At 42.3% G+C, this 10,681-nt stretch overlaps 1 protein-coding gene across 6 annotated transcripts in view; it reads right to left on the bottom strand.

Moving 5' to 3' along the window:
* Nucleotides 1-1,250: 1,250 nt before the first annotated feature.
* The window catches only part of DHTKD1 (dehydrogenase E1 and transketolase domain containing 1), a 37,398-nt gene continuing 27,967 nt past the window's right edge, over nt 1,251-10,681 (bottom strand). For 3 of the 6 annotated variants that reach the window (XM_004014186.5, XM_042230306.1, XM_027976533.3), the window contains 5 exons: nt 9,951-10,115; nt 6,666-6,748; nt 5,826-5,995; nt 3,934-4,019; nt 1,251-2,845 (listed from right to left, as the gene is read on the bottom strand). In XM_004014186.5, coding sequence (XP_004014235.2) covers nt 2,741-2,845; nt 3,934-4,019; nt 5,826-5,995; nt 6,666-6,748; nt 9,951-10,115 — 609 coding nt within the window. In that variant the 3' untranslated portion in view covers nt 1,251-2,740. Of the gene's footprint in view, nt 2,846-3,933; nt 4,020-5,825; nt 5,996-6,596; nt 6,749-9,950; nt 10,116-10,681 lie in introns of those variants that run through there. The other 3 variants (XM_027976532.2, XR_001044334.5, XR_006055767.2) reach the window with 3 other exon arrangements.

Genomic DNA, 10,681 nt, shown 5'->3' with positions numbered 1-10,681 from the left:
AGCGCCCGATCGTGACACGCTCCGGCCGGCCCCGCACAGGCTCCACCCCTCCCCACGTGACCCGCGTTGTCGCCCCGCCAGGCCCCACCCTCTGACGACAGCCTGGCTTTAGGCCGCCTGCGCAGATGACGTCCGCCTCGTTGCCATGGCCACCGCCGGCGTGGGCGTCCTTCTGCGGAGCCCAGGAGGTGTGACCCTCAATGGGGCCAGGGCTGCCCAGTCTTTACGCTGTGATCACCTCCGGGCGCAAGGTACAGCAAGGGCTGTCTTCTTGACCTCGACCCCCAGGAGGCCCGGGGGTTAGAGTCAGGACACAACCAGAGCGACCGCCCCAGGAGCGCAGGACGGGTTCGATCCCCAGGACTGGAGCCGAGATGCCTCCGGAGCCCGCAAGCATGACGCAAACAAACTTAATTATGCTTCCATCTTACTGGAACTGCTGGGACGTTTTCAGAAATTTGTCTGTAGTTAATAGCTTGTGAACTTTTCACTCTCTACTATGGCCTTCCTGAGCAGCTTGAGGGATCTCAGTTCCCCAACCATAGATGGAACATGGCCCTCTGCCTTGGAATGCGGAGTTTTAACCACTGGACAGCGCGCCCCCTCCCCGCGACCCAAATCCCTGTCTGCCCTGTCTAGTCTCTTTTGTCCCTTCGTGGACAGCATAGTGTAAGGGAAAGCATATAATCTTAGCAATCTGCTAACCCAAATTTTAGTTCCTCCTACTTCTTAACGAGGACAATGAGCAACACGGATTATCTTTAACTTGCACGTGTTTCTAATGTCAAGAAAAACACCATATTGCAACAGGTGTTCAATAAACACCTGTCTTGAGTATTGAGGATTGAGGAAACACCATTTTACTCTTACAGGATCATTTCTTAGTTTTGGTCCATTATAGCTGGTTCTTCATACGAGTCAGAGAAGATGCAGGGGATCAACGCTAAAGTAATATACTTTAATAAAAAGTCTTCCAAAATTAACTGGTTTGGCAACTTGCTGTGGAGAACTAACAGTCCCTTCCTGAAAGGTAATTCAAAATAATGATGCCTGTTGCAGTGATGACTGAGAGTAAGAAGGTTAAGATACAGAAGATATATCTCATGGCTCAACTTGAAGATTAACAAGAAACAGACCTGGGAGGTGTAAGGTTAGACATTTGGAGAGATCTAAATTTAAAAAACTCTAGTCTTCCATCTAATTTTGTGCTTAGACTTTTGAAATATTTTAACTCAAGAAATCAAGAGATCTGAAAAAAAGATGACCCTGTGCTTTTATTTTTTTTCGAGTTTAATATACAACATTGATAACCATTCTCATTAAATAGATCCTTGTGATTTTATTGGTTGACATTCATGGTACTAAGTTACATGATTTATGATTTACGATGTGAATCACTAATCTACTGCTGTGGCCAGAACAACCTATACATTGGTTCTGAAAGACACTGACAGTTGCCAGTAAAGGTGGAGAGGGTATTCCAGGGCCTTGGGTACTCTCCCATTTCTGAGAAAACAGTATTATGGCACAAGAATGGTATATGGTAGTTTCTGCAGCACCAGACCATATAAAGCTAGGAAGTCTGCTGATGTTTAGTTATACTCTCCAGTACTAAGCCTAATTCCCGAATAAGGGAATAGATTGGTGATCTCTAGAAGTCCCCAAAGCACCTAACACTGGGAAGTTCCTGCCATCAAAGTGATCCTTAAGTGCCACAAATAAACATTGTATGACAGCAGGGACTTTTAGAGGTGAGGCTGATCAACCAGTGGCTGAAATCCCCATATCAGACACCGCCCAATGTTAATTAAAAATATTAAGGTATTGCGGCAAGAATAGTTAAGGGGGACAAAAAAGATACTATGGCAAAGTAGACCACCAATCAATTTCACTGTAGCTACAATTCAATAATAATGTGCTAAGGGTCCTTCACCCAGAGGTCTATATTTAATAGGACCGATACTTAAGGATAATGGGTAAAATCGTGATCCTGAAGAACACAAATCAGGAATAATACAGTTTTGCTATAGTATTTGATAAAACATTTTTCACAGTGGCTGGAAAGCAGCACCAGAGATGACATAAAATATAGGTACTCAAGGACTTTGAATAAAGAAGGGAAGATTCATGAAAGTGACACGCAGTAAGAAAATCTGGAGGAAACACAGCAGTGGGACACTGGCTCACACTATATGCCTGGGTGTACGTGTATAGGGAACTATTGGGGTCTCCCCCTGTTCCAGAGATGTCCTTGGACTTCCCCTGGCAGGTGTGTTGTGTTTCAATAGTGACCTGATCAACCCCAAAAAAGAAAATTGCAAGTCACTTCAGTCGTGTCGGACTCTGTGACCCTATGGACTGTAACCCCCAGGCTCCTCTGTCCATGGGATTCTTGAAGCAATAAATTCCTGCTCAAGAACTTTTCCTGGGTCCATAGAGTTAATCAGAAAGAGGAGAGTCTAAAGACATCTGGATCAGGACCCAGTTCTACAACTCACTCTGATCTAAAACAATATAACATTATGGTACATTAAGGAGGAAAGTGACTTGTGGGATTCATGTCTCAAAGAACAATTCCTTTGGCTGTGCCATGTATTCTAGATTCACCTCTCCTCCACCCTCATCAATCTCAACGTCTTCCAGGAATACAATCTTTTCATGGTACCTAGCGAGTGGAGGAGACAAGCCTTTCTTTTCATGGCAGTTTTCTTACAAGGAAGTAGTATTTCTTCAAAGGACGTCATGGGATGAAGGTCTTGGTGAGGATTTCTTCATGCTGCTGTAGGTGAACGGTGCCGATTCCCACAGCCGGTACTGGCAACGCGGGTCGGCTCACAAGACGGAGCTATTGTGGAAACAGAAAAGAAATAAAATGACATTTGAAATCAATCATACCTCTGCTTAGCTCGCCCAGGGACACGAATGTATTTCTCTTAAGCTGTTTGACCATAAATCACCCTTTTAGAAAGTAATGAGTGACATAAACTAGATTACAGGGAGATCTGTGTCACAACTGAAAACTAAATTCCAGGCATGATAAGGTGAGACACATTCAGGAATTTGTCCTGTTCTTAGGTAACTGTTACTTGGTTTTAGCTGTAGGGTTTTCTAATTTAGAACTATTCACAGGTGAAAATGATTGGAACCTGGTAAGCTGATATCTGATGTTGAAGCTGAAACTCCAATACTTTGGCCACCTGATGCCAAGAGCTGACTCATTTGAAAAGATCCTGATGCTGAGAAAGATTGAGGGCAGGAGGAGAAGGGGACGACAGAGGATAAGATGGTTGGATGGCATCACTGACTCAATGGACATGAGTTTGGGTAAACTCTGGGAGTTGGTGATGGACCGGAAGGGCTGGCGTGCTGCAGTTCATAGGGTTGCAAAGAATGGGACACGACTGAGCGACTGAACTGAACTGAAGCTGATATCAAGTGACTTGAGTTCTAAACAAAGCAGAATAGAAAGACAAACAGAAGCAAGCATGATTGTTCTTCTCTTGTGTTTATCTTCCTAAAACATAACTAAGAACTTGGCCTTTGATATTTACCAGCCTTGCAGGTGGGCCTGGAATAAGTGTTATTGTAAAACAAGCCAGCTCATGGCTCTCCTCCCCTGGGGCTTGGTTACTAATCTTTGGGACAAGAATGCTGCCAAGTAGGCTAATGGGAAAGGTAGCCAACAGGTAGGTCTTCTACCTTTTTGAGTATAATCAGTGTTTTTGTTTTGTTTTTTTAACATAATACTAGTAGGTACACATACACAACTTGCTGAACACTCAGAAGTTTAGTCTGAAAGAGGAGCCTAAAACTAGATTTTATATTTTAGTTTATCTTTATAGAACTTTGGACTGATAATAGGGGATAAACCTATTTGTTGGCACTCCAGAGGAAATGGGACACACACAAAACACTGCAAGGAAGAGCTTTTACCTTGCAGGCCAGTTGCTTCTCAAACCTTGGAGAAACAAAAAACCAAGGACCCATGTTCTGAGGCTCCTCCTGACTCCAGATAACATCTATAAAAGAAGAAATTTCATCTCAGTACAGCAAGTAAATGTATATACAACATATTACACACACAAAAACACACAATATGTATGTGTGTGCACATACATACACATACCATACATGCTATCTATATATGTATATATATGCTGCTGCTGCTGCTAAGTCACTTCAGTCGTGTCCGACTCTGTGTGACCCCATGGACTGTAGCCTACCAGGCTCCATCCATGGGATCTTCCAGGCAAGAATACTGGAGTGGGTTGCCATTTCCTTCTCCAGGGGATCTTCCTGACCCAGGGATTGAACCTGGGTCTCCCGCATTCCAGGCAGACGCTTTACCATCTGAGCCATATGCACATACATACAAACACACATATATCCTCAATACATACCTTTCTAATATGGCACAGTGTTATCCTTTTTTTTTTGAGAAATGCATAGTCATATATCCATCACCATCACCACCATGATACAGAACAATGCTCTCAATCCCAAATATCCCCTCATTCTGTCCCTTATACTCAACTCTTCCTCCCACCCCTAGCCTCTAGCAATCACTGATCTTTTCTCTATTCACAAAGTTCTGCCTTTTCCAGATCAAGCAGATAAATGGAATCACACAGCCAGCCTTTTGGGTCTGGCTTCCATGAATTAGCAAAATCCATTGGTGATTTTGCCAACTGCAATAGTTCACTCTCTTTCATTGCTGAGGATTAAGATATTGTAGGGATGCACAAAGAAATTGTATCTTCATTCACCAGTTGAAGGATGTTCGAATCATTTCCAGTTTGGGGCAATTATGAATAGAGCTGCTATCAACATTCAGACATGGATTTTTCTTTTCTCTTGGGTAAATACCTAGGAGAGGGACTGTGGGGTGGTACAGTAACTCTGTGCGTAATTGCATGCGAAACTGACAAACTGTTTTCCAGAGTGACTGGACCAGTCTGTGTCCCCACCAGCAGTGACTGAGGGTACCAGTTTCCCTGCATCCTTATCAGTTCTTCATATTGCTTTGTTTCCATTTTAGTCATTTGAATTGGTATGTAGTCATATCTCACTTTAGTTTAATTTGCATTTCTCTATCACTGATTATGTTGAGGATCCTTTGATATGGTTACTTGCCATGTGGTTCTTTGGTAAAATGCCACTGCAATTCTTTTGCACCTTTTGAAAAACTGGATTATACGTTTTCTCACTGTTGAGTTTTCAGAGCTCTTTAAACATTCTGGATATTCCTTTGTCAGATACGTATAATATTTAAAAATATTTTCTCCTAGCTTTCAGCTTGTCTTTTTTATATTCTTTGCAATGCCTTTCACAGTGCAGAAGTTTTTCATTTTGGTAAAATCCAGTTTTTCTTTTCTGGAACATTCTTTTGGTATTATATCTAAGAACTTTTTGCCTAACCCAAGGTCACAAAAATTTTCATCCATTTTCTTCTAGAAATTTTACAGCTTTACATTTAGGTCTGTGATCTACTTTGAGTTAATTTCTGTGTTAGGTGCATATAGATATCCAATTATTCCAGCCCCACTTGCTGAAAAGGCTTATCTTTTACAATCATACTGGATTTATCATAAATGATAGTGTAGCATTGATAGTATCACATTCCTCCAAACTCAAGAAGTTAGATGTCATATATGAGAGGGAGGGAGACTGAATGGGACACCAGAAAAGACAAGGAGACAGTGGCTTTAGCTGAACTATTCTCACATCTCCAGATTCCATGAGTCAACTTTCTAGTAACTCTCACTTCCCCTGTACCAGCTTTTCATTTGAGATATTCCAAATACATTTCAGATATCTTATTTTACCTCTAATGTGTTTGTATTTGCTCATCTCTTGCTGCAGTGAATCCAGTGGGAAAGGACAGAGTTCTTCTATTCGGATGATGGCAAAGTCATGCTTCCTGGCCTCCAAAGATTCTCTTTGCTTCATCAGGGCATAGAAATGTTTGCCACAGCAGAACACCAGACTCTTAACCCTGTTGGGCAGGAAAAGGACAATTGGGTGGGGGAGAAATATCTTAAAATAAGAATTGTAGGGATTGCCCTGGGGGTCCAGTGCTGAGACTCCATCTCCCCATGCAGGGGACCAGGTTCCACCCCTGGCCAGGGAACTAGGTCTCACACGTTGCAACTAAGAGTTCGCCTGCCGCAACTAAAGATCCTGTGTGCTGCAACTAAGACCTGAGAAGCCAAAATAAAATTTTTTTAATAATTAATTAATTTTTTTAAAAAAGGTAAGAATTGTAGCAGAAGAAAGGAGGGACCACAGAGATTGAAATGCTTTGCCTCTGAAGCAGTAGGGGCGCTGTAGTGGGTTTCAGTCATGGTATGCAGTGGGAAACCTTTTTTAATAACACCCACTCCAGTGTTCTTGCCTGGAGAATCCCAGGGACAGGGGAGCCTGATTGGCTGCTGTCTATGGGGTCGCACAGAGTCGGACACGACTGAAGTGACTTAGCAGCAGCAGCAGCAGCACTCCAAACTTCACTCTTCTGTGCATAATCTAACTCCTACACCACAGACTTAAAGGACTTATACGTTTCAGAATAGAGATTAGGGTCACTTGGTTCACTTAACATGAACAAGTTCTCCCACTCTTCACAAATCTACTGCAGAGTATGAAAATAGAGCTCCACTTCAGATTACTTTTTTGGATCCACAGATGAATCTCCAATAACAGGTTGGAATGTTGTTCCCGGTGCCATTTCCTGAAGAGCTGATACAGCTGCCTAAGGAAGGGGAGAAAAAGACACAAATCTGTAAACCAATGGACAGGAGCTAAAGATGCTTTTACTTACAAGGGATCTTTCAAAGGACTAGTGTCAAAATTCTCTCCCTATAAGTAAACATATGTACTGATAAACATAGTATCTTTCTCAGAAGTATCTGTTCTGCATACTTCAGGATAAAATTGTTTCTCTGAGGTTACAGACTATTACCTTTTGTCTGGTGCCATGATAAAATTTTAACAATTAGAATTTCTGTTTGATGACTCAACTGGATTATCAATTAAAAATCTGCCTTAATCTGTGGGAATCAGAAGCAACATTATATAGAATCGGTATTGTAAGCCAGCATAGCTAAGGTAGTGCAATTATTTCTGTCTTTAGGATTTTGATGATAATTTGTAAACATAACCATCAATCAGAACAATATAAGAATATTGTGAGAAGAAATTTTATTACTGAGCTCAATTTAAATATATACTTGTTGGGAATTGCCTGGTGGTCCTGTGGTTAGGACTCAGCACTTTCAGTGCCAAGGGCCTGGGTTTCAATCCCTGGCCAGGGAACCAAGATCCCAAAATAAATATTTTGTGGTACAACCCCAAAATAAATACTTGTAAAGAACTTAAAGTAGAAAACTGATGAAGCCCAAGGTGAAGGATTTGATCTTTTCTGCTGTCATCTAAGTTAGTTTCCTTATAGTCTAGTCCTAGCTGAGTATGACATTTAGTCAAGGTCATTGAGGACAGCCATATAAACGCTGGAATATTGTGATATAATCTAAAAACATAATATTAGCTATTGCTAAGTGCCTCAGTAGTGTCCAACTCTGTGACCCTATGGACTGTAGCCCACTAGGCTCCTCTGTCCATGGGATTCTCCAGGCAAGAACAGTGGAGTGGGTTGCCATGTCCTCCTCCAGGGGATCTTCCTGACCCAGGGACTGAACCCAAGTCTCTTAAGTCTCCGTCCTTGGCAGGTGGGTTCTTTACCCCTAGCATCACCTGGGAAACCCTAAAGGGGACACTCTGACTACATAGCAGGAGGCAATCTTTCTCCTTTCTGAACCAGAGTCCTTCGTCAGTCCCCACTTCCTATAGCAGAAATCAAAAGGAGCTGGAGTTCAGAGTCAGGTACCAAACTGGGGTGGGGTTTTGGTACCACTTGGCAGGTGTACCTCTGAGTCATGTCTGCCACATGGCAAGTCACCTCTGAGTAGGCCATCTATGGTGAGGGTTGGCTGTGTATATTCTGCTAGATCACTGTATCAATTTTCAGGAAGAAATCAGAATTCAGTACTGGTACTGCTGACTTTCCACTAACAAAAGGACTTACGTGTCTAATGAAGATATTTGATGACTTAATAACCATAGTTTTTCATTTGAAAATCTATAGAATAGCTGTTGGTATTTTTTAAGTTCCCCAAGGAAGGCTTCACTTATTTGTTTAATAAATTGTATATTAGACTTGGGGAGAGGGGTGGAGCATTAGGGCCAGAAAATGAACTCTTATTCTCAATTTCAAACGGCAAAAGAAATTCTCAGTAAAACTTTTAACTGTTCACTCAATACCTAGTAACATATATACATACATACATACATATATACATATATATATATATATATATATATATATATATATATAAAATATCATTAGTCCCCTTTTAGGCATGATGGAGGGAGCAGATGACAACCTTAAGGATACAATGAAAGTTGGGTTCAAGAATCCCAGACGTATATGATTCTTAGAAACAAACTATAGTAACTTTACATTTTGACTTGGCCCCTTTCACATTGATATTTCAAAATATCAGTGTCAAGAGAGCCCCATCAGAAAGACCGCATAAAGGGACTTCCCTGGCGGTCCGGTGGTTAAGACCACGTGATTCCAAAGCAGGGGGCTCAGTTTCAATGCCTGGTCAGAGAACTAAGATCCTGCATGCCACATGTAATGGCCAAAAATCAAGCAAAAAATGGAAGAAAGAAAGGGATTGCATTCACTTTTCTCAAATGTTCCGTGACGTTCCTTAAGCCACCTCAAAACACACAGGGTTGTTCACAGAGAGAACAAGTAGACCAAACAAATGAACCGCTGCCATTGGTGAAAGAAGCTGAGAAGCGTTCCCTCATTTCGGACCCCTGAGGCCGGGTTGGGACAGATGAGGTGTCTGGAGTGCCACACGTAAGCGGGTGCTCACTCCGGGAGAGCTCCAGTGCCCACAACCAACAGTAAGAGCCAGGGTCACCTTGCTCCCCTCCAAATGCTGGAAACCGCCAAAAATGACAACCGTCAAGCCAAATCCCTGGTAGCTTCTCTCAACACCTGTCACTTCCAAACACACACTCTCTGACCTTGGTGAGAAGCACACAACAGTCTCGTACAGCCAAGTCCTGAAGGACATAGTCCACCTCACCAGTGGCATCCCAATAAACACGAACACTCAATTCTAATTCAGAGTCTCATACAAACCTGAAAAAAATGATAGCAAATGGCATAAATACATGTTTAAAAGTACTTATTATCTTGAATTCTGCCGCTTGAAAACTAGCATATTTGTGTGATTTAAAAACCCCTTTGTGCTTAACACTTAGAGTAAATCAAGAGAAAATGTACCCTTGTGAAGCCAGGGAGTAGATGAGCTATATTGTTACAATGTTCGAAAGGGAGTCTACCTGTAATAAATCATTTCACCAAAGAAGTCTAAATAAAAGTCAGTAAGGGGGCACTCTCCATCCCCCTTCTGATGTCTATGTCAGAACCTTTCTCTGTCCCTTTTCACTTTAATAAAACTCTGCTACACACACAAACACACACACATACACACATACACAAAGTCAATGAATAAAACCACTTGCTTTCATCAAAGTACTTTGAATTCCCAACTTGCGACTATAAACCTAGCAGTGCTGACACCATTTGGACTTTGAAATGTTTTCTAAAAGATTATTTCTGCTCAGGCTGGGATTCCAGGGTGATAATATCTGCTATGCCTGTCCTTCACAACAATGAAACTGCAAGCGACCTGGATTTCTAGTTATTCTTGAAAGGTTAAAAAAAAGAGACACAGCAGCATGGCCAACTAAAACTAAAGAGACATTTCTATTATTTAGAACTGTAACCAGATGTACTAAAGAGAGGGAAATGCGGAGAAAATATGGCCAGAGGAGAAAGACTGACAAACCAGCCTTCAGCTTTTTCTACTTACAGGAAGTCTGAGCAGTGTCTTCGGAGAAGCAAGGATGAGGGGCTTCCTGAAGTTCCGAATCATCTGTCTCCGGAGCAGGTGGAAGTACTGGGCGGGCGTGGTGGGGTGAGCCACGCACATGTTCACAGTGTCCCCATCCACACCCTCCTCTGTACTGTCACACATCTGGGAGGGAAGTGAGAGGAAGGAGCCAACAGTTGAGTCAGCTCACTCCATCCTAAGGGCACAGGCTATGCCAAAGGGAACTGGGTATCTCCACGAGATGGAGAGGAGATGTGTCTCTTCCTCACAGAAGACCAGAAGGTAAATGTATGGCCTGTGAAGAGACCTGATGGCTCCCATCTGCCGAGTCTGTGTTCTAACGTGGTTCTTTCCAAACACGGTGGACTGCAACAAGCATCTGAAGAGGGGGAATTCCCTGATGGTCCAGTGGTCAAGACTTTCACTGTCTAGGGCACAGGTTCAATCCCTGGTTGGGGAACTAATATCCCACAAGCTGTGTGGCATAGCCAAAAATAATTAAAATTTTAAAAAGAAGCATCTGGAAGGGACTTTTTGAAAAATACAGACTTTGATGCCTATGGGGTGAATATGTTAGAAGGATGAACTGTCTGAATCTCACTTGCCTGATGAAATAAATGCAAGGATAGTTTTTTACAGCAAGAATAGAAACAGCTAACAAGGTTGAAACGCTGAGGAAGAGGAATGAACTCTCAGAAGACTGCTGGGAC

The sequence above is a fragment of the Ovis aries genome, chromosome 13 (genome assembly GCF_016772045.2).
Source record: "Ovis aries strain OAR_USU_Benz2616 breed Rambouillet chromosome 13, ARS-UI_Ramb_v3.0, whole genome shotgun sequence".
NCBI classification, from domain to species: domain Eukaryota; kingdom Metazoa; phylum Chordata; class Mammalia; order Artiodactyla; family Bovidae; genus Ovis; species Ovis aries.
Note: the sequence above shows the minus strand (reverse complement) of the source record. Positions and strands in the feature narration are given on the sequence as shown.